The 23,278-nt window shown below is 37.3% G+C and overlaps 1 protein-coding gene across 3 annotated transcripts in view; it reads left to right on the top strand.

Moving 5' to 3' along the window:
• Positions 1–23,278, top strand: part of LOC124179937 — a 55,684-nt gene extending 32,406 nt beyond the window's left edge. The window contains exons 18-51 of one of the 3 annotated variants that reach the window (XR_006870177.1): positions 57–455; positions 537–1,196; positions 2,288–2,497; positions 2,861–2,946; positions 3,038–3,242; positions 4,210–4,388; positions 4,502–4,712; positions 4,800–5,176; positions 5,253–5,383; positions 5,487–5,809; positions 5,893–6,097; positions 6,189–6,329; positions 6,421–7,237; positions 7,439–7,559; positions 7,806–7,996; positions 8,130–8,268; positions 8,346–8,553; positions 12,021–12,164; positions 12,586–12,778; positions 12,857–13,054; positions 13,134–13,673; positions 13,762–13,940; positions 14,399–14,666; positions 14,749–14,848; positions 15,013–15,155; positions 16,090–16,299; positions 16,752–16,932; positions 17,591–17,703; positions 17,791–18,616; positions 18,710–18,858; positions 19,003–19,185; positions 19,929–20,172; positions 20,431–20,580; positions 22,705–22,842. Coding sequence is in view for 2 of the 3 variants with exons in the window: in XM_046564821.1 (XP_046420777.1) it covers positions 57–455; positions 537–1,196; positions 2,288–2,497; positions 2,861–2,946; positions 3,038–3,242; positions 4,210–4,388; positions 4,502–4,712; positions 4,800–5,176; positions 5,253–5,383; positions 5,487–5,809; positions 5,893–6,097; positions 6,189–6,329; positions 6,421–7,237; positions 7,439–7,559; positions 7,806–7,996; positions 8,130–8,268; positions 8,346–8,553; positions 12,021–12,164; positions 12,586–12,778; positions 12,857–13,054; positions 13,134–13,673; positions 13,762–13,940; positions 14,399–14,666; positions 14,749–14,848; positions 15,013–15,155; positions 16,090–16,299; positions 16,752–16,932; positions 17,591–17,703; positions 17,791–18,616; positions 18,710–18,858; positions 19,003–19,185; positions 19,929–20,172; positions 22,705–22,851 (8,421 nt within the window). In the remaining variant the exon portion in view is untranslated. Of the gene's footprint in view, positions 1–56; positions 456–536; positions 1,197–2,287; positions 2,498–2,860; positions 2,947–3,037; positions 3,243–4,209; positions 4,389–4,501; positions 4,713–4,799; positions 5,177–5,252; positions 5,384–5,486; positions 5,810–5,892; positions 6,098–6,188; positions 6,330–6,420; positions 7,238–7,438; positions 7,560–7,805; positions 7,997–8,129; positions 8,269–8,345; positions 8,554–12,020; positions 12,165–12,585; positions 12,779–12,856; positions 13,055–13,133; positions 13,674–13,761; positions 13,941–14,398; positions 14,667–14,748; positions 14,849–15,012; positions 15,156–16,089; positions 16,300–16,751; positions 16,933–17,590; positions 17,704–17,790; positions 18,617–18,709; positions 18,859–19,002; positions 19,186–19,928; positions 20,173–20,430; positions 20,581–22,704 lie in introns of all 3 variants that reach the window. The other 2 variants (XM_046564821.1, XM_046564831.1) reach the window with 2 other exon arrangements.

Below are 23,278 nucleotides of genomic sequence, written 5' to 3'. Positions count from 1 at the left end.
TTAATTTGGGTTTCTACTCGCATAACTTTATCACTAATATAAATATCTTTGTCCAGATTAGATATGTTGACTCTGAGGAAACCCTTCATGTTGCTGTAGAGTTTTTTGCCGAACTATTGAGACACGTTGCGGCATCACTCCAGAAGATCGGAATTAAGAAAGTGCCAAGTGGTAAATTCTACCTTTGGGATTTGGTGGAAGATGGCGATGTTCGCCAGTTGTTGAAAATTCTTGAAGCACATCCCTCAGAATCGATCTCACTTGTTGCAACTATTGCTAGGTTCGACCCAACGCTTGCTCACCCAATGTTGATTCGTGATCTACAACATAACATGTGCGATCGACACTTTGGTACAGGATTCTGGAATAATACTGAGAAAATTAATTTTTTGAAAAGAGTGTGTTCGTTTGACCCGCACCAACTGCTGAGAAGTGCAACAAGCCAAGAATTATATGTAATATATTTGTATTGCCGTTTTACTTTGAAACTTGGATAGTAACAGGAAAATACATAATCACATAAATATTTCTTTCAGGATTTAATGTATGGTCCCCGTTCTAAAGTACAAAGAGAATTATCACTCTCGGAATATTTAGCCGATGCGGTCGAAGCTTTTTCAAATTTATCGAAATCGCAGCCAGATCTTACTTTCAAATCGAATATATTTAATATTACGATATGGAAGGGCCTTGACAATGATACCTGGTCGATAATCCAAGACACGGAACGATCTTGGTTGCATTATTATTTCGACAAGATGAACATTGAAAAACTCAGTAATGATAGGCACGACTCTATTTCGGATGATTACAAAATTCATCAAATTGCTCAAAATCTAAATGGCTTTGACTACATAATTCAGAGTTTAAGCCTGTCATTTGATTTATTATTCGGAGGAGATATATGGTCAAAGTTACGTGCTGTTTACGAGAGTAAACCTGTAATGAAAGTGACATTGTCGATGGCTGAGGATATGCCTAACTTGATGTTATCGGTCGTGCACACATTCTTCAATAAGGAAATACAAACTTCCGATGTTACCGCACTGGTGATGGGGAAAGTAAAATTTTGTGAAGTCAACAAGTACTTGATAGAGCCAAAGTATATGCGGAGAAAGGGACTTCTTGGTAGCTTTTCTCATTTATGTCAGCAACTTCGTAACTATGATGCAAGGGACATTATTCCGATTGATGCTGTAAGTTATTGAGACACTCAATTTTGCAATGATAATTACGTTTGCTATGAAATAAAACAGAACCATCCCAGACAAGCTGTTCGAAATACTTTAAAACAAAATCTAGAATATAACGTGGATATAACATTTTTTTGAGAAGCCAGATATAAAACATTTCTAAACATTTACTCTTTCAATCAAGGTTTAGTAAGATGAATCATGCAATATTATATGACACGTCCTCGCACGTAATCTTCAAATGAACTGTTTTATAACAATTTAAACCTTGGAAAAAATGAGCTTCTTAGAATTGAAACTCCAATTTAAAAAATCGTGGACCAAATCTAAGAGATCGAGGATCAAACCCTGGTCGAGTTAGCGTGGAATGCCCCATATGTATTCTAGCATGGATGATGTTATACTGTGCTTGTTTTCAACCTGTTGTATCTGTTTCAACTTTATTTTAGATAAAAAAAGAAAAAATATATCTAAATTAGTTTTCTCTCAATAACTAAAATATTAAATGAAAAAGTCTGACGAAACTTGCCCAATAGTATAATATCAAATGTCACATTATTAGATCCAACTCGAAAAAATTCAGCCCTGGGTTGCGAACAATCTAAAGAAAATCACGCTACCCAAAACCCCTCAGTTCCAAAGAGAAGGCGTTTGTTGAATGGTCCCTTATTACCTATTTATACAGATCATGAGGTTTTTATTTTTAGGGAAATCCATTTTTAACTGGAATTACGTGTATTATATTCAATGCCAAAACCGTTTCGAGTAATGGTTGGGACGTTACAAAATGGTAAAACAACATCTTCCAAACAGTCAGTGTTAATTTATGTGCAAATTATGGGATGTGCACCTTCAAATTTTCCCAACTGTTCCACATCCCTGAGGAACAGATTTCACGTAATATCTGTAAGATTCATACCGAATTGAAAAGAAGTACATAAAAAGAGTAATAGTCCAAATTTTTTTGGGCAAGCGGAGGGGGCAGCAGCTTGTCGCTTGAAATCAGATGTTCTGTTATATTTTACTGCTAAGAAGCTAGTAGAACAATATAAAACAGTCGACTATTTTTAATATTTTTATTGATCAAATTTCAGAGCATCCCAACTTCTTTATTCTTCAATCGCAACGAATCAAACCTGACCTTCGCAAGATCTGAGACCCTTATGCTGAACCATATAAAACAACTGCAATCACTGATTATTAAAACAATGGCTGAAGGATTTAAAGATTTTAGGTTACCGGCCTACTGGACATCATTTATGGCTGGGAACTTTAAGGATTTTTTGACTGAATATGAATCGATGGTAATGAAATTTCAAATGTTCTCAGTTGAATTTTATTTCCAAGTTGCACGATATAGTCAAACTGATATATCTCTTCATCAGTTTACGTTTTCAAAAATTTTCTTTCAATTGATTGAACTTTCCCATACAATTGCTGAATCAGGATAAGGTTTGGCAAAAAATATCAGCACCTAATTTTCAAACTTTCCGATAGATAGCACTTGTGATTGAGAATATTCCTATTATAATAATAAAAGTAATATCATCCAATCCAATGAAGTTGAATGTATCGTCAACATTAGAAATGAATAAGTCATCGCATTTAATATGAAAAATGTTTTTTTCCATAATGTTTCGACGCTTGCTACTCTTGCACTATTCCAGGACCCACAAAGCTTGGTTAACATGACTGCCCGTCAAATATCAGCGTTCCTTGAAAGCATGTTAGAAATTGAACTAGGTCCCACTGGGTGAGTTCTTGTGACGTTTCGTATCGGTATGAATTGCAAGTTTGATGTAAGCCTCGTGCCGTTTAACTACCATATACACTATACGTTTCAGCCGTTGTTCTTGGTGTGGTAGCGCAACAAATTTGTTACATACTTTGAATACACAATTATCGCAACACGAAACTTATGCAACACTTATTTGCTTGGCCGAGGAATTGGATTTCGCGAAAATGCGTGTCATTTTGTTTGACAAACTAAACTGGAAAGGAATATTGAACAAGGTAAACCAAATCCAAACCAAGGGGATATTAAACAAGGTAAACCAATTCACACACACACTAATTATATGAAAAGTCAATATTTTGTTACGCATGGCTGAAAAATATACGTGCAAATCGAATGAAATGTCTGGTTAAAACTAACATCCTTCTGCGGTTTCTGGACACTTATTTTAAAACTGCGATTAATTCAAAACATTTGAAATAAAGATGAATCCAAAAATTGCGATTTTCACTATATATGTATAAAGTGCATAAAAAGAGAGGAAAATAATGCCCACGCGGAACACTCCGTCGATTAGAATTTCATACAGGACTTACCTACAGCTCCGTAAAAGACCCATATCCACGGTGGATCTCTAATAGACATCTAGACAAATACACAATATCGATGGTTTGATCAAAGCCGGTGATGAATACCTATTGGATGTCTATGAATATTCACACATATAAATTGAAGTAATTCAGACAAATGACCAGGCCGCATATGGCCGCTTTTCTCTCTCGCCACAAAAATGAATTCAGCCCTTATGTCTATTCACAATTTTGTCCATTATCCACCACCAAGTGTCCGTCCTCGAGTGCCTAACCTCGGACTTTTTGTCTGGGGCAGAAGAAAATGTGCACATGATAATTTGTAGTATTTTTATAATACGTACACAAGAGTTGATGATATAAAAGTAACGTCAATTGTATAAATTAATTTCTTTTCTACAAAATCGATGATATCTCCGATAATGATCCATGTGAACCCTTATTCAAATTCTGCTATAAGATGTAGAGCATGCAGACGTTTGGACCTCTTATAGAGCTCCAGTGTACGTCATTTTGGTTGGAATTGATGTCTAATAGAGGTATTGCATATCTATCATGAATGTCCTAGGCATGTTCAATAGAGATGGATGTTCCGTATTGGTGTATTCTACTTTTCTTCTGAATCCCCATGCACGTTATACATGTCTTTAGTAATACAGTGTACATTATAAATATCGTACTTAAAATTCAGGGTATCAGACTTGATGATGTTACGGAGACTAGTTCAGTCCCAGCTTTTTCGGCGGAGTTGAACAATACGTTACACTACTTAGCAGAAATAGCGTTCAGATTTTCCAAGGTGAATAATTCGGTGATGTATTCTTGCGTTAACCACAAATTTGACGGTTCCCGTGTCTCAAAACCAACAACGTAAGTTCTTTTGTTCGAAACATTATCATATGTCATTGTCACATAAGTGATTCTAAAAACACTCGTGCTTCGTTTAAAGAGCTTTCTCTAACAGTTGAACGATCATTTTGCAGATATGTCAACGTGTTCCGTATATTGTTGACTTTAATATATGAGAATGTATACCTTTTGGATACTGCTTATACTCATAAGAAATTATCAGAATTAGGAAAAATGGCGGAAAACACCACGCTAATCTGGTTACCAGTAGTTGATACTGTACTAGAATCACATGTTAACGAAGTGGACGAATTACTACACGGTGCTTTAATCAATGTGAATATGGTAATAATTATAATAATACTATCCTATATATCGCTTGACTTATTGTCAAGGTATACGTTCTAATGAATCGTGTATTTAATTTTTCAGCTGACGACAGATATTGTTCATAACGAAACAAAGTTGTACGAAATTCTTGTTTCCAAACAAGCAAAATATTTTCTACAATACTCAAATACTTCTTTCGACATTCCATCCACTAGCGATGTTTCTCAACAACTAGCCAAAAGTTTAGATTCAGGAAAAATACACGCAAAAATAACTATATGGCGATATGAAGCTACAACGCAATTATATTGGCTTAAGGATATACTGAAAAACTTGGAAATGATTGCTGCCGAAGCCGGGCATCTGTTGGATGTTGCCAGTGGAATGGATTTCAGCAAAGATTTGTCGCAAGCTTCCGACTCACTTGAAGAAGTCATTCAATTGCTGAGAGAAGAAACAATCGATAAATTTTTTGATGGGTGCGTCAAAATATTATGGAGTAACTTATTTTCACTTGCTTGTTTCATCATTTTTTTTTTTTTTTCTCGTCAATAGTTTCAACGAACTTCTGGACCACACGGAACCATTCATTTCCGATCCGATAGTAAAAGATGACTTGCGTACTGTGTTGAGCATGCTGGAATCCATGGAAATATTCAAAAATCTCGGACTACTCAATACAAAATGTAGGCGTATCTTTGAGATTTAAAAATCTGAATGCTGTTACTTTGTCTCACACCTGAATATATAATTACCATTCTGAGTGACATTTCGTTTTCTGCTGTTCAGATGCTATCAAAGAAATGTTCCCCAACTGGCCCAATCTGCGATCATACCTAACAAAAACCTTGGCATTACCCGGTGATGTGACTAAGGCATTGAGCGGAGGAAAAGTAAACATGCTGTCTGTATACTCGAAGGAACGTCAAGCCGTTAGCTTGACGGACACAATTTGTTCACCGGAAAAACTTGGAGAAATAATAGAGTTCAAGGGCGATGAGACCATGATAGAAGAAATCAGCGCCTCTTTATGTCAACTCAGCAGTGAACAGATCCAATCTATAACTATTAGTTTAATCAAAAAGCTGAAATTTGGGACCCTTTTCAAAGATGTGAGTTGAATGTGATACAGATGTTCAGATTGTTGGCATGGTTGCATTAATGATTTAATGATTTTCGTGTACTGAATTTCTAGGTTATGAGTGCCAGTGTAAAAAATATTTTATCGAACGCAAATTTGAATGAAAAAGAAGGGGTTGAAATCATAAATAACTTGGGGTTCGCCGCCAAGTTGGTACCGCTTCTGAAGGATGCTGTCACTAACATGTCTGACCAATTTTCAGCCGACTATTTGGTTGCTAATGAAACAGAATCTTTTTCACCTAGCGAAAAAATAAGTTGTAAGAAACAAAAATTTACGCACATGTATATATATATGTGTAATATGTATCTATGGTCACAATTAATTCCTAACACTTTTTTTCACATTAGTTGGAAAGTTTCTGTCCGATACTGGTGAAATGTTGTGTGGTCAACCAGTTGTCGAGGACACTGGTAGATTTTACAAAGTGATATCTAATATCCGCGAAAATGGGCAAGAATTCAATGAGGACGAATTAACTTCACTTCCAAGTAAGTTGTTATCTCAATAAAATCCCGTTTAGGGATGTGACAAAAAATTTGATACGGAATTCTGACAGTAATCGAAAACCTTTCATTGCAGATGATTTCTGTAGGGATACTTATAAGGAAATATCAAGAATAGGTGCTGGAAAAATTGTATGGTCGTACGTAAAGCCTTTGTTACGTGGACGTATATTGTACACGCCGCAAACGAAGATTATCGACAGTGTTATGAAGGAAGTTAATTCGACTTTTTTCTACATTGAAAATTTTGGTATCTTGATTGATAGTTTTGCAAAGAGTATGAGCGCTCTCGCCAATCTGACAGAATTGGGAGACGATTTGACAGATTTAAACCAGATCCTGGCATCAGATTTGATGAAAATAGCGGTAAAATCGCTCAGTGGTCCTTCTCTTGCTACTGATTTAGCGAACTTTGACCTTGGAAAGTTAGCTTGGAGGATGAAGAATTCACATAAATTAGTAGAAATTGTACAAATGCTGAACAGACTAATGGACTGCGTTTTGACCGATCGTGTGATCGGGTTTGCGAGCGAAAAGGAGTTGGAAGAAGAAGCTGGTAGACTCATCAAAACCAATGACTTTCTGGCCGGTGTGGTTTTTATGGATGAAAGTCCCGTAAGAATAAAGCGATCTTATGTGGAAGAACTGCCGGAAAACATAACTTACAAAATTCGTATGGATGTTGACTCTGTACCCTCAACTTCGAGGTTGAAGAATCAATTTTGGACTCCAGGACCGGACAGCAGTTTTATCGAAAATTTGCGCTACCTAAGAGGTTTCATCCAATTGCAAGACTCGATCGATCGTGCACTCATAAAAGCCAAAACACAGACTAAACTAGAATGGCAAACAGTCTCTCAGCAGATGCCGTATCCATGCTGGAAGTTCTTCACGTGAGTTTTGCCTTTACACATCGTGCGGCATCTATTGCTTGCATGAAACGTTACCTAGCTTAAGTTGAAACGCAGTTTCACAAATATCGAAAAAAGTAAGTCTTGCACTTTACCACGGTGATGGTATTCTGGTAAAAATTGGTATAACATATTCGAGAAATAAAAAAGGTTTGTCTGTAACGGTTTTCACTAAACCATTAGGTTCCAATCATCGTTGTACGAATCTCAAGGACTCCAGGTTTGTTTCTTCTTTGCATTGATGGTGTGCGTAGGGGCAGCTGTAAGGCACATCGTATGGGAGCGAGAGTCACAAAACGCGATGGTAATTTTCTCAAAAGAATAATAAGCAAAAAAAATACTCCAACTACTTGTCCCCTGTACGAATGAAGGCTTCTGTTGAATATATTCAGACTGCTGCAGATGCATAATGGTGGTCACTAACCCATCTCTTCCTCATCCCGCACAAGCTAATCGCTTATGGGGATGTACCCGAAAGGATGTAGCTGGTTTAATTGTAATAATTATTATTATTATCATTACGTGTAAAATATTTTTTTATTATTTTCAGGTCATGAGCGTAATGGGTTTGAAGCCATGGCGTAATACCTTTGCATGGTTCATAACATCGATGATTGAACTTAGCATAGTAGCGATATGCATTCATATAATATTAATTACCGGTAAAATTTTACCACATTCCGATCCTGTTTTGGTACTATTTCTACTCCTTGATTATGTCTTCGCATCTGTAACTTTCTGGTGAGTTACTGCATCAAAGTCATTCCACAGTAATAATGCTGTGAATATAAACAGAACTGATTATGAATATATGTATAGATATTTACATACATAAGTGTATTGTAGATAAAACGGATACTTTTACTTGTTACAGTTACATGATCTCAACAATGTTCAGCTCAGCCAGTTTGGCAGCTGTTACTACAGTAGTAATGTTCTTGCTGACGTACATGCCTTACATTATCGTGATTGCCATGGAGGCTAGTGTGAAACTTACTCTCAAATTACTATTGGTATGTTCACTATTTCGAAGAGACACAAAATGAGGATGCAATCTGTGCCGTACTTATTAACATTTCGAATTTTTCAGTGTTTGAGCATGTCCACGAGTTTCTGTTACGGATGTCTTTTTGCGGTTAGATTGGAAGTGCAGGGTATTGGTTTAACTTGGGATGCTGTCTGGAAAGAAACGAGCCCTGGAGATTCTATGTCTCTGGGGTTAGTATTGCTGACAATCGCCTTTGACGGTTGTTTGTATGCGTTGATTGGCTACCTTGTCACCAAATACACGAATTCAGGTGGGAATCTTAGTTTACACTGACAATAAATTGCGATATTTGTTTGGTTTTCTTATCTAAAAACATTAAACCGCGGGAGTCTTCTATCGCATAGAGACATGTATTAGTTCTCATTCGACAACGATGCGTAATATTTGAAATGGTTTTATTTAAAATAGGAATATAAAGAGCAAAATGCCATTTCGAATTTCAAATCTCAAATAGACTTGAATATTTATTTTCTATTTTTCATTTGAAATGGATGAATTTATACATTTATCCATTTATAAAACGCTCCGTCTTAAATATTATAGCACTTTTTTCAAAATTGAGTGGTCATAAATAGTTTAAAAATGCTACATCCTCATTTAATTTTTTCCACAAAAAGAATTTATATTTTGCAACCAACAAATTCTTTTGCTATCATAAAGTAGTGATTTGACAAATATCTAGACCATTTTGGACATAAAGACCAATCATATCTGCACGTAGCCTTATGCCACAGAGATGAGGGCGTTTTCAATAATGATCTGCAAATAAACTGTTATTGCAGTGCAATACACTTTCAACAGCTTCGACTGTAACGGAATCCAGCAAGAGTCATACAAAATGCAGTCTTCTGTAATTCAAACCCGTTAAAGTACAATACTTGTCTGCCACCATCTACCCCAATTACACGAATATTTTCGTACGGTGAAATTATGATGCATCTTATTCTACGGGAAACACGAAAACGGTAAAATATAATACGAAGAACTGCATTTTCGTGTCCGTAATAATTATGCATCTACAAAATATAGTAAACAGCAACAAACCAGATCTCAATTACCTGAAAAACGTATACAATAAAGGTTCAAGAAGTACAAGTGATACAAATCAAGTTGAATCTGAATTAAACACGTCCAATAATCTAGAAATGCAAGATTAAAAGCATTTAATTTCAACGAGAAATACCATATGGTTATCAATGGCGAAGTAATCATATTATTCTACTTTATATGCAGTGAACAATAGACTGTGAAATGATATGATTTCAATGCTAATAAGTTGTTTATAGTTGAAATCCGCGTGTCCGAACATTTTTTCTAAAACCTGCTTGGAAAGTCAGATTTTATTTCACCGTCTCGTCATCTACAGAAAATATAACACTGTTAGTGGCGGTGAGCTCTTGACACAGTATCTTACTACAAAATTGTAAAATGTGCGTTCTACAATTACTATTACATTTCTCTATGTGGTCCATATCGCAAGTACCTGCGTCCCACGTCCAACGTGAAGAAAAAAATGAATTTCAAAAAAACTATGACGCCTTAGAAGAAAGGTGAAGAGAAAAAAGGAAGTTCTACTTTGAAGACGAGCATTCAGAACAGTTAGTCTCAGTACGCTAAGCAAACAGTCATCTGACAAAGGAGATCCTGCTCACCAAGTGAAGCACTAAGAGGTTCGTCATATTATCACAGACGCAGCCATTCGATAGCGAGCAGCGAGAATGGTCAAAAGAGAGAAAGAAGTCATATCCCGGAGGAAAATTCGTTACCTCAAACAAAATGCCAAGGGGGGAAAGACTTCGCTTTGAGGAGTGAGTCTCTTGAAAGTGCACGTGACAGCCAAAGAAAAAGAGCCACCAGTTACGGAAACATCCAGTCAACTTCACCCGAACGGCAACGTCACACCTTGATGGATCCAGTCGATATATGTAGCGACACCTCCCCAAGAGAGCAACTAGTATCATGTTGCCCTTTGCTCTGAAGAAGTGAACTACAATGTTCACGAAACGTTGGCAAAAAACCGTTCTTAATACTGGTCCCATCCCGGAAGCCAAGTCTTAATCAGATTCCAACCGCGGAAGCCTCAAATACCTTATTAAATTTTGGATTTCTAACCATGTGAATCTCAATATGAAATATTCAATGATTTGACTGCAATCGTGTATGATGACGTCACTATTGAGTTCGTTCGGGTGGATATTCGTAGCATGGACTTTGCAGCCACGAATCTTGATTATTGGATCGATAATAATTGAGTCTCCGTCTCTTTCTGACACATAAAATAAAAAGGGCAGAATATGCCTATTGGTATGATAAGTGTAGTCAGCCGCGCCCGTATTAGTGATCACGTATTAATATGCTATAATTGTAGGTGGCGCTAGGATACTGCCCAAATTTTATGGCAGTATAATATTTGCAAGGCCTGGTGACGCTGTTTGATCAGAAATGGTCACAGCTTATGGAAGACGGTCTCATCAGCAATGAAACTTCGCTGTCTCTTTCTTAATTATTTACTTACTCAATAGTTGCGCCGACTTCCGGCCATACCTAAGACCACTTAAATTGAAATATGCCCTATAAAAGACCTACTCTCGCCAATTACACTGGGAGTACAACGCGCATGATTTTGAGCATTGTATGTTGCAAACAAAAATCGGGGATGCCTATAAGCGTATAATATATAATGTATATTTAGTCAAGTATCAGGAGCTTACGTCCCATGCACTCATACTCGAAAGTATCCAATATTGGATTTCTATTTCTGTAAATATATCATACATGTAATCTACCTATATTCTATTGTTTTGAATAATCACCCTTGGTCTATGGATGATTATGACATGCTTTCTCATGTGGTTGGTCTTTTGGTGAATGGCATAACGAGTTGGATAGTTAGCCTTGTAATTAAAAAGGGGATAGTAAAACGAGCGTTTTTAATATAATCATATGAGAAATTATTTCAAATTATTTGTACAGTTAAAATATTTGTGCACTATCTTCTATTTTTGTGATTCAATAATTCACGTGAGTTTAACTTAACAAGGTAATATTTCATTAAATTTGGTTGACTTGATTCAAGAAAAAATGGTTTGGGGTTATTCAAAAAATGCGTTTTTTTTGTAGATTTTGGAATTTTCTATTGCATAAAATACATATTTGGTTTCTTTTACATATAAATCGTTTACAACTATCTGAGGTACGTCTGTGGCCTTGTTCGTATATTAAGGAGGTACTAATCACAAATTCAGAATACAGATTTAATTGAAAATCATCACGACTTCTTCCACGTACCTAAATTTTACGAATATCTGGAAAGTAGCCGCAAATACTTGTCACCATCAATATCAAATATTTTCACTCGTTCATTCAAGATAAGAGGGTTCGATATAAACCGACAATTCAATTGCCGCCTTATTGCCTTGTCGTGATATTTAACAAGCGTCCAACTAACAATAAAATCTTGCAACACAGCACCTCACATTACGCTGCTGTTCGGTCGTCTAATTCACAGCTGAGCGTTAAAACAAGCAAAAAATTACCAAAAGCGCTATTTTGGGAGATGCGAATGAGGACTGGTCTTCGATAATTTCAACCTGTTAGTACGATAGCAAAGAAGGAACTCACATTGAGTGTAATATATATCAGTCGCTTCAATCATGTCTGCTATTTTAATGCTTCAGAAGGCAGATATTTCGAATGAACCAATATCGAATATTTCAGGTAGAGGGTTTTATGGATTGAGATCCATTAGCTTATGGTGGGCTGACACCCGTTCGTTCTATGGGCGACCCAGCTACCTCGCCTTCGAGAACCAGGTGTATTTCACTAACGATGCTGTTGAACTATCCGCAAGCACACATGAAGGTATCATTCTGTAATGCACGCGGCACGCTGCATGGCTTCTCGCCTTCATTTCACTTGAGTTTTGTGTCACATTGATTACGGTGATTCGTCACAAAGAAAGAAATTTTTATTTTTTGTGACTGCAGCTTCACGCTTTTACCATGATTCATTATATGTCTACTAATTTACGTCTCATACAATTCATACATATTCAGAAATTTTTATTTTAAATGTTTCATGTTTATACCTTTACTGTACCGTCACGATGTCGTCGAGGTCAATTTTGCTTACATACTAACATAATCTGGCTAACCTTCTACAATTACGGTGTGAAGTTTGTATTGAAAAGAATGTGTAATCCATGCATGAAAATGCATCACAAGTACTTCAATTACAATTCTTGTTCATCCATAATTTGTACTTTTTTATCGTGACATGGCAGATGTTGGAGGTGACACCAGCAGCTTACATGAAAACGACGAGAAGCAAACCGGAGTTCGTTTCGATGAGGTGCGAAAGGTTTACCAAACGGAAAGTGGAGAATGTGTTGCAGTGGACGATTTTTCCATAAAATTAATGGAGGGAGAAGTGACGACTCTTCTCGGAAGAAATGGCGCTGGGAAAACTACTGTGATGTGGGTCTGCTTAGAAGTATTGAATATCTGTTAGGCTATGAAGCTTAAATAACATATTTATGCGCTTTGAATTTTTAGTAAAATGCTCACTGGCATGGAAGCACCAACCAGTGGACAGATCTGGCTGCCCAATAGCAGCTCTAATAAACCTAACATAGGAGTTTGTCCCCAGAACAATGTTCTTATTGGATGTCTTACCGCTCGTGAGCACATGATATTTTACGCAAGATTAAAGAATAATGAAATCGGATATGATATGGATAGAGACATTGATACGTGCGTATATTATGTGGAACCGCTTCAAAATACTTAGCGTATATTGTTTCGATTGACTTATCTATCTGTATCTTGATAGGATGTTGACTTCGATGGAATTGAATGGGCAAGAGGACGAGCTCGTTTACAGACTTTCCGGAGGCACACAGCGTCGCCTATGTGTTTGTTTAGCGTTTCTCGGTTCACCGACATTGGTTATTCTTGATGAACCCGGTGCTGGAGTGGATCCAGCAGCTCGTCGGAGAATCTGGCGTTTAATCGACAAACACCGTATTGGAAGAACCGTTTTGCTGTCTACTCATCACATGGACGAAGCTGACATGCTGAGCGATACCGTAGTCATAATGCACAAAGGAAAAATTCTCTGCAGTGGTTCACCGTTGTCATTGAAATCGAGTTATGGACATGGTTATAAAATTACCGTATGTTTTCCGTTGCAAGACTCTCGGACTAGAACTATAAAGGAGAGAAGAGATGATTCGCAAATGGTATCAGAACCTTTGGAAACCTTGATGACCGTTCTAGAAGAAGTAGTTCCCAATACATTGCTCAAAGGTGTGAGTAATTCAGAAGTAAATATAATTATACCCTTCCAAAGAGCAAACGGAATCGCCAATGAGTAAGTAACATGAATATCGTACAACCTATCCAATAACAAAGTTATTACGTACCCTCGTTTGCTGATACAATTTGTGAATATATTTCAGTATGGTGGAAGTTATGAAAATTCTTGAAGATAATCAACACATAGCGGGGTTCTCTCACTTTAATGTAGAGTGTGATACACTTGAAAGAATTTTTCTGGATATGTGCACCCATGCGGACAGCGGGCAGATGTACCCAAAGCCCACAAGTTTGGAAAGCTTGAATAGTATTAGCAGCATTGGTAAGAGAATCATTGATCAACTTTGAACTTTGAATTTTAAGTGATTGTAGTAAATAGTATACTTTCCAAATGAATTCTACTCTTATATCTTCTCAGAACACATGTTAAACGTAAAGTAGCTACTACGAAATTGCTATTTTCAAATTTCCATGATATACTTGAATTGCCTTGTTGATCTAAGGTCGTATCACTTGAGATATTGGAGACTTGATTCCTGCACGCCGTTAGATCTGTAGTGGTAGACTACAATATACTAGAACCGTACAAGAGTAGATATTCATTACAGGATTACGTTCGTAATTTGTTTCAACATTTAGCGGCCGATATCTAGTGGATAGTTCCTTCCAGAAAAATAATACTCGGGCTACGTTTTCAACTTACTCGGAAGTACAAAATTCTAGTCTGTTGGTGTTTTTTACGAAAAAGTACACTAAAACTTTATTGTTTGACTGCTGCAGGACTTGCTAATCCTCCTGACGACGTTGACTTGATTGATCATGAACCCAAGATGCCGCAATCCGTGATTCGACAAGGTAAAGCTCTGTTGAAAAAGAGATGGTGGCATTTTTCACGTGATTGGTGTGCACTTCTTGCGGCACTAGTTTTGCCAACCTTATTCGTCGCAGTCGCAATGGGCTTTTCTTTGATCCGACCGCCTTCCGACAATCAACCACCTCTATCTTTGACCCCTGAACTATACAACGCTCATCCATTACGTTTTTACAGGTTTGCAAAATACTTTGAGCCCGCCCTGATCGCATGATCGCCCATCTATTGTACATATTTTTTTATGAAACCGAAATTTCAGCATTGATAATACCAGCGATAAATTCCATGGAAGCATTTCGCTGCAACTGCACAACCGTTTTGGGGACGACTATGCAGGAGCTTGGCAAACTTCACCGAATGTATGAATATTTTCATTTATGTTAGATATATACATACATACATACATACGAACAGAAATAATTTTGTATGTATAATATTCAATTTAAAATGTAACAGCATGCGTTCCGAGCTTCAACTCATCTCTTATAAAACTACCTATCAATCTTAATAACACTTACAACAGGACACGCAAACCTGCAAATGCCTCGACGGTGATCAAGTTTGTTACGGACTTCCACCTCCATATGAAGGTTTAATCGAAACTTTTCCGGGTCGTCCAACACTTGACTGGATCGTATCAACGCAGCAGCAATATATTGAGAGAAGGTAGGAAAATGCTTTATAGAAATTTTAGGCTCTGATAATTCAAGTGTTACAAATATTACTGAAGAGTTGCTTACGTACGTTCATAATCATAGTCAATGTGTAGCTGATGAAATCGTCTTTGATGTCATCGTAAGAGTTTTTTCGTAATATAAGTTGAAGATACGACTAGGAAAAAGAAAACACGTTTGACTTCACGCATTACGTTGTATGTAACAACGAAAGAAATGCTGGGATGCAGATGGGACATTTATTTATAGCCTCAATAGAAACGAAACGTCTTATTTCGTCAAATTCTGTCAATATCATAGAAAGGTTAAGGAGAGGGAGGGGGGAAGGGGGATCTGAAAAATATCCGTGATAGATGGCACGGAGGAAGGGGATTCAAAAATTTCCAAAGTAGAGCTATGTAGTTTATGGACAGCCTTCTAAGTCTAAGATTTATCTTGATACATCTCTCAAACAGCATCCGTACATCAAGCGTAACACTAATTTCCCTACAGTTATAGCCTGCCCTTGTAAGGATCAGATAATTTTATGAAAAAAATTACATGAACTGTGAATCACATTCTAATTATAATGATATAATTTTTATGAACAAATCATAATAATTTATTGGAAAATATACGATCGGCAAAATGTGGATTTATTCCTGAATTAGCTATAATTCTTTAAGTGCAACTGGTACTATATTCAAATTTCATTTCAAGCGCAAAAGCTGCAGTAAACCAGTCACATTATGCTTGATTCAGGCATACCTATTGCTACGTGCATATCATAGAAATTGTTCTCATAGTTATTAATATAAATTATTTCGAAATTTTCGAAAATATGAATCCAAAAAGGGCCAACGTCATTGAAATGTTTCATAATGTACTTTCATCTATTCTCAAAATTTCAGGCAATCAATAATATTTCTGATGTTGATTTCCTTCAGGTATGGCGGATGGTCCTTATCGCACATGGAGCCGGAGAATAAGACAGGGTTATTCGTGGTTTGGTACAACAATAAGGGACACCATTCATTGCCGGCTTACATCAACGCTCTCAACGAGGCAATCTTTAAAGCAAATGGAGCGTCAGGTCATCTGACAACAATAAATCATCCGATCAAGTTATCCAGAGATCAACTTAACCGTACCAGCTTGTGAGTAAGATGCAGCGTATATATTTTGAAGGACAATAGCGCATAGTCAAAGGCCACTATCAAAAAAATAGGGGGTTATACACAATATTGAGTACCCGAAGTGAAAGATTTTTCGTAGTGATGAACTGAGAGTATACATTTAGAGTGGCCGTTATTTTGCATTGGAAATAATTTTTTCGTTTTCGTAAAACTCATCACTGTATTACACTCTATCTCCTTTTATTTTGGTATAATAAAATTTCTTCGTAACCTCTGTTGTGAAAAGTGAAAAAACAATTAAAAAAAAGTCAAATCTGCGAAGCAAACGACGTTTGGGTTGTAATATTTTCCTATAAATTTGAGTTGATTTCGTTTGTCATTAAATCACTAAATAACTCCCACGAATATGTAGATCTAAATGATTAATCTTGATGATAGATCCAGTTTTCTTAATAAGTTAAAATTTTTTGCAGACTTCAACACGTGGCTGATGTCGGTGTGGCCCTTGTATTGCTAGTGGCTTTTAGCCTCGTTGGTGCTCAGGGTGCAAAGGAACTAGTTCGGGAAAGACTCTCTGAAGAAAAACGAATTTTCTACCTAGCCGGAGTTCGACCATTAACTTATTGGACCACTGCGCTGATTTGGGACATTCTGGTACATCATTTTTTTCTTTGTTCTTGGAGAGATATACGTTTTTAAGAGACCGTAGTCCTTGTGGAAAATGACCTCGGAATGCCCAAATCTATTTATTCGCATCGGCCAAAGTATTTTCTGACATATTAACAGGACAAGGACAACTTTCTTCCGAAACTCTGAAAAAATATATTTACATTGCGTCATTTCTTCTGTCCATTATTTTTCACACTTGTTTTTCTGAATCATAAGATACTGGCTATTCGTCTTGGAGCATAAACAAAATATAACGGTCTTTACTGACTGACGGTAAGTATTAGTTATAGGCGCTAATCAAACTCCTTGCCAATATGGGTCATCGCATCATTATTGGATCGACGCAATTATTTCAAAATTAATACCGAATTCAACGCAGTTGCCAATGAGTTGCAGTTGTTGTGACGCATGCATACATGATGATAAACTATACCAGAGCCTGCGAAATTGGGCACCTGTTGAAATTGTACCTGAAAAAAGTCAACTTGATTAATAGTGTATTAAAAGAGAGTAACAACTCACCTGTTGTTTATTCGATATTTGTTTAAATATTGAAATACTGTTGAAAAATTTATCACTGTTTCATAATACCATCAAATGGAAATTTGGAAATACATCAAATAGAAGACTTAATTTGTTACAGGTGTTTGCAGTATCAATTCTCCTAGCGGTGATAGTCTTCGAGATATTTGGACTTCCTGCTTACGTAGCCAGAGATAACCTTTTATCAGTTTGTGTTATTTTGTTTCTTTACGCGTAAGTTTCAAAGAATATTGGGGAGATAGAAGTGTTTGAATGTTTCTCAAATAGATTATATCAATGTACATGTTATGATTTTTGTAGGTGGGCAGTGATTCCATTCACGCATTTGGCGGAAAAAATTTTCGATGATGCCAGTCTCTCAAACATGGTTCTTTTCTGCCTGAACACTTTTATCGGAGTCTCATCGCTGGCAACGATTCTAATAATCGACATTCTTGGAAAAACTAAAACCGCTGAAGACTTTAGAAACTTCCTTCATCAACTACTACTAATTTTTCCCCAGTACGCTCTTGGAGATGGTCTTGTACAAATGTCAAAAAACGACATTACGGCTAGTCTTTTGGAAAGATTTCACATGAATACCTACAAGTCGCCACTGAGCTGGGAACTTCTAGGTCCGCACTGCCTTTATCTGTTCGCGGTAGGAGCGATTCTCTTCGCGATTAACTTGGTTGTTGAATGTCGCACGCTACCAGATATTTTTAAGCAAAAAGTCGTGTATCGAAACAGTGAAGAGGACGAAGATGTAGCCAGGGAGCGGATCAGAGTCGAAAAAGGACTCTGTAATGACGTATTGAAGACAATTAATCTTCGTAAGGAGTACAAAAGTGTTGCTGGAAAGAATGTTGCCGTCCAGGATCTCAGCTTTGGAATCCAGGCAGGAGAGTGCTTCGGTCTTTTTGGCGTTAACGGAGCTGGAAAAAGTACAACCTTCAAGATGTTGACGACAGAGATTATACCTACGGCTGGTGAGGTTGTTATAAATGACAAAGAGGTTGGGTCTGGTCCACTGTGCTCTGGAGACTTGGGATACTGTCCTCAGAGCAACGCTCTGGACCCCTTCCTTACGCCACATCAATCTTTGACTATCCACGGTGAAATCTGTGGCCTCAGAAATGTTCCGAGGGTAAGAGTCAAATGGTTCTTAAAGCTGTAAGAAACTTTGGTAAGTGGGATTTCGCATCAATTTCTATTAACTCCGCCTCTTAATTTTTATCAGGCCGTTGAACTCTCTATGAAGCGTTTCGATCTTATCAAATATGCTCACCAAAGAGTAGCGAACCTTAGTGGTGGAAATAAGAGAAAACTATGTGCGGCCATTAGCACTATGGCACCGACACAAGTCGTTCTAATGGATGAGGCAACTAGGTAACCGTTTTTTTTTTATATTCCTATCCTTCTTCATTCAGCATTGTCCACTATTGTTGATTTCAGCTCTCTAATTTTATTATCAAAATGTATGAAAGTTATTTTTACTGCTTTTCTGTAATGGTTATTTCACGTTCACTATAGTGGCATGGATCCAGCAGCAAAATATCTGGTTGCTAGGGCAGTGAAGTCTATCCTCAAAAATCAAGGTAGTGTGCTAATAACGTCTCATAGCGTAGCTGAATGTGAAGATCTTTGCACCCGCGTCGGCGTTTTGGCCAAAGCAGGCCTAAAATGTATTGGATCGCCGCAATACCTTAAACACAAGTAAGAATTGAGCTTCCTAATTAAAAGATTCGTTATTCATGAATCAATTTTTTTTTATAACGTATGCTCTCATGGGCTCAGTAATAACAGTTATGGCTATGATAAAACTGTTTCAAGACGAGCAGATTTCCTAAGTCAATTCTGAGTGGTACCTTGATAAAAAAATAATTTGTATTTGTCTAATTCGAATGGTATTAATATTACCGATTGTATTAGCGTCACGCTATGGAGTGAGACTAAATAGAACGGGGTGACTTGGGTTCAAATGCCCGGCGCGTCGAGGAGAACCTGAGTAGTAACAGGCAAAAATTGTAAGACTGGTCATGTAGTTTAAATGCCGGATCAGCGAGCTGAGGTTTGAATTCAGTCCGACTAAATCTGGGCAAGGTTTTTTGCAATTTTTCTTGCCCCCTTAACATTTTAGGATGACTTCCGACGTATAGTGACAGTTGCTAACGCATTCCTCCCTTGCCCACACAAACTAATTGCTTATGGGGACGTACTCAAAAGGATATGGCATGTTTTGTTATGATTATAATTACTATTATTATTGAAGAATCAGGTAATAATCGTTACCATTAGATCAATGAAGACATGAAAACATCAAGCAAATCTGTCGTAAATCTGTAGTAAAGACAACTTGACGAAATCTGAGACTCTGCTCTAATTCCGATGTACGAATTGTGATCTTTATAGATCCTGACAAAATTATGCAATTGAATCATTTTATCTATAATTTATAGGTATGGAGAAGGCTACATCGTGTCCTTGCGGTTCAAAAGCCCCACTTGTTTAACAGATCTATTGAAAGCGATAGCCACGCACCTTCCAGGAACTAGTATTGCTTCCAGACAGGCTCTCGCTGCTCGATTTTTGGTACCACGTAATCATGACATGAAGCTGAGCACAGTCTTCGCAAAGGTCAAAGATTTGGCACGTGAATTGAATGATGCGGACTATACGCTTACTCAGAGTTCACTAGATCAGGTAACTGCTATTTAATAATCGTATGTACGTCCACTTTTGGTAGGTCTAAAAAATGTAAAGCTTAACGATAACGGGTGCAATGAATTTCTTCGAATACCATTGGGATGAAAATCATAAGAACAGTCTACTAATTTTCTGAAAATGTCAGATTTTACGAAAACCTTGTCAGATCAAATCCATCATACGTAGGATGAAGTGATATTTCTCGTAATATTCGTATGATACCAGTCATATAACCTATATAACGTATGATACCAGTCACACCAAGCTTAAATAAGAGGGTCACAATCTACTTTACTTGGGTGTTCGTCATTCCGTTTTTGAAGACGAAGTCAATGGTGGATGTCAACTCATTGAAGAGAGGGAAAGATGTTTACAAGAGTCGGGAACCATTTTATTACCCCAATGGTGATTAAATGCCCTCCTCGTCTCGAACCCCCTATCAAGCTCCTTTTCCTCGGCCTATCTGCTTTGTGCGTGAGAACAGGAACGACATACAAACTATAGTGTTGACCCAGACTATGTATTGTTTTATGTCTTTTAAGCTGAAATTTTTTTCGAAGTCTTTACTACCATGATCGATAAATTGATGGAAGGATTTTCTAATACGGCAATTTTCAAACGATAATTAAAATTTCACGGAAGTCCCCCCTGAAGAAAATTTCTTTTAGGCAAAGCAGAAAAGCGTTATAATGCTGTCTCCGTGAAACTATTTTGAGACATGAAGTATGTATCTGAAAGATGTCTTAAAAACTTCTAACAAAGAAGCTACCCTGAGTAAATCTCTCTATGCAGTGGACGCTAGATATATGGCCCTGCCGGGGGGCCCAAGGAGAGGAAAATTCTCCGAAACGACTAGTTGCTAATCGCTCCCACTGCTGGCGTCGAAAGCGCGAGCCGTGCGCGGTGGGGGGTGACAGGCAGCGCAGTGGGAGATGGGTGAGCTGAGGTGGGGGATGGCCATTTATCTAGAGCCTACTGTATCATGTTGCGAGTGAAACTGGCGAGTTACCCTTTGGCATGCCTTACTTTGGAGGGAGGTTTCAGTCCCTTAAAGCTTAATGGCTGGTAGAAAAAATACGTGTCATTTAGTTTTTAGTCTACTATAACATATTACAAAAGAAATCAAATCGGAGATATCGACCTGGGATACGTTCCTTGTAAGACCGGTTTTTTTTGATAACCTTTCTCATCGTCAAATAGATATTCATCTAGAAATGGGCTAGTAAATCGCAGTATGCACACGTAGAAGCCTAGGGAAGCGGTCTGAGCACGTCATTCGTAGACAATATGTTTCAATTTGTTTCATTCTAATCTACGAACGAGAAAATTAACAAGTGTGATTGCGAAGTGTCTTTTCCGTTGAACAGTTCATTATAAATGAACACTAAACGGTGTTCCGCACACTGTCATATTTCATTGCTGTATACGTCACCTTTGTTAATTCATGTGATTCCATCTGTAACTTCTTTCAATTGAGAATTAGCTATTTTCGTTTTGCGCAAATTTCCTGGCCTACATCGATACCAAGTAATGCTATGGTATACATACAAACCTAAGCCATAATATTACATTCTAGCGATCTGTGTTTGGAAATTCTTGTAACAAGAGATAATTGTCTTTTTGTAACACATGCGTGAGAAGTTCGACCTCGCGCAAAGTACGCGCGGCGCGCTCGATTCCTCCATACATCGAAAACGGTTAGCTGATATTTATTCATCAATAAACATTAGATAATGAACATTACCTAACAGTTTTCGACATCATCTAATAGTTTTATGACAGCCTAACGGCTTGGCAAATGTCGGGGAATCGGCCGCCTCACCCGCCCTTTTGGGTACGTGGGGTTGAACTTCCAGTTACAGGTGCTACAAAACATAGAATACGATACGCGTGCATGTGACCCTTGCACTCGTTTTTTGTCACTCTTGCTTCGCTCGGCCGATTAACTACACTCATGTAAGAATCACATACTTCGTGCACTTGTATAGCAACATGCTATTAACCTTTAGAGGGCCGGACGGTTCCTTTTGAAGCCAGCCGGTATCTCGAAAACTGCACTGGATGTGTTAACTATTTATATATATACATAAATCATACCTCTAAAACGTATTGAATTTCGAAGGGAAAATACCAGCCCTCTAAAGGTTAAAATATCGTAAAAATGACATCTCAGAGACCTCCCAAAATAGTGAATGATTTCTTCAAAATGTCTATTTGTTCACAACTAAAAGATGTCAGGAAATGTAGCACTTATCATCTTTCCGACATCGTTCAGGCATCACTTATTGAGAGCTGTCGCTTATGAGAAACTGGAACACATCTTTCTGGATGGAATTGTAGGGTGTCTTAGAAATATCTTTTAGGCAGTAGGTGTGTTATCTGGGGTTATCCACCGCGAAGCTTCAAGCTCTCCGTAAGACCAGGCTGTTTATTTGTATAAATAAGTTTGTATGATCTTGGAGGATAATACAGTTGACACTAACATCTACGTCATTTTTCTAGAAAGAAATTTTTAAATTTTTTTTACAGGTTTTGGTGAACTTGTCAGAAGAATCGGATGACGAAAGAAATTTTGAACATGGAAGTTCAAGTGACTCGCAATTGTATTCAAATCTTGGCGCCATTCATATGAATACTATGCGGCGTGAACGGTTTACCGCATTACCTATTAGTTGATCATAAGTTTATGCATACAATATCTACAGCTAATGTTTCGTATGTAAGATTTCAGGTGAAACTCCATACTGAGTATAATGTGTTTTATACAGCACTTACAATTGGTATACATACACCATTCGCATTGATTAGAGTGGGTTCTGTATCAATGGTAGGGCAATCTAGAACGCTTAGCTTAACGCACAGAGCCAATGAATAGCTCAAAAGACTCGCTTCGCAGAATCCTTATGGTATATGCATACAGATATATAAATGTTTTTATTCTAAATGGAAATTCAATTATTCTATTTGCTATATGTACTTATGACGTAAAATTGTTTGTATTATTTGCTCAAGGCCTGTTGAATTTAATCAAAAAGGCTGTTTCAGATGTTTGTCATTTTTATATTGCAACCAAATATTTCTGAAATAAAATTTTTCCTTATAA

Source organism: Neodiprion fabricii, chromosome 1, assembly GCF_021155785.1.
Source record: "Neodiprion fabricii isolate iyNeoFabr1 chromosome 1, iyNeoFabr1.1, whole genome shotgun sequence".
NCBI lineage: Eukaryota > Metazoa > Arthropoda > Insecta > Hymenoptera > Diprionidae > Neodiprion > Neodiprion fabricii.
Note: the sequence above shows the minus strand (reverse complement) of the source record. Positions and strands in the feature narration are given on the sequence as shown.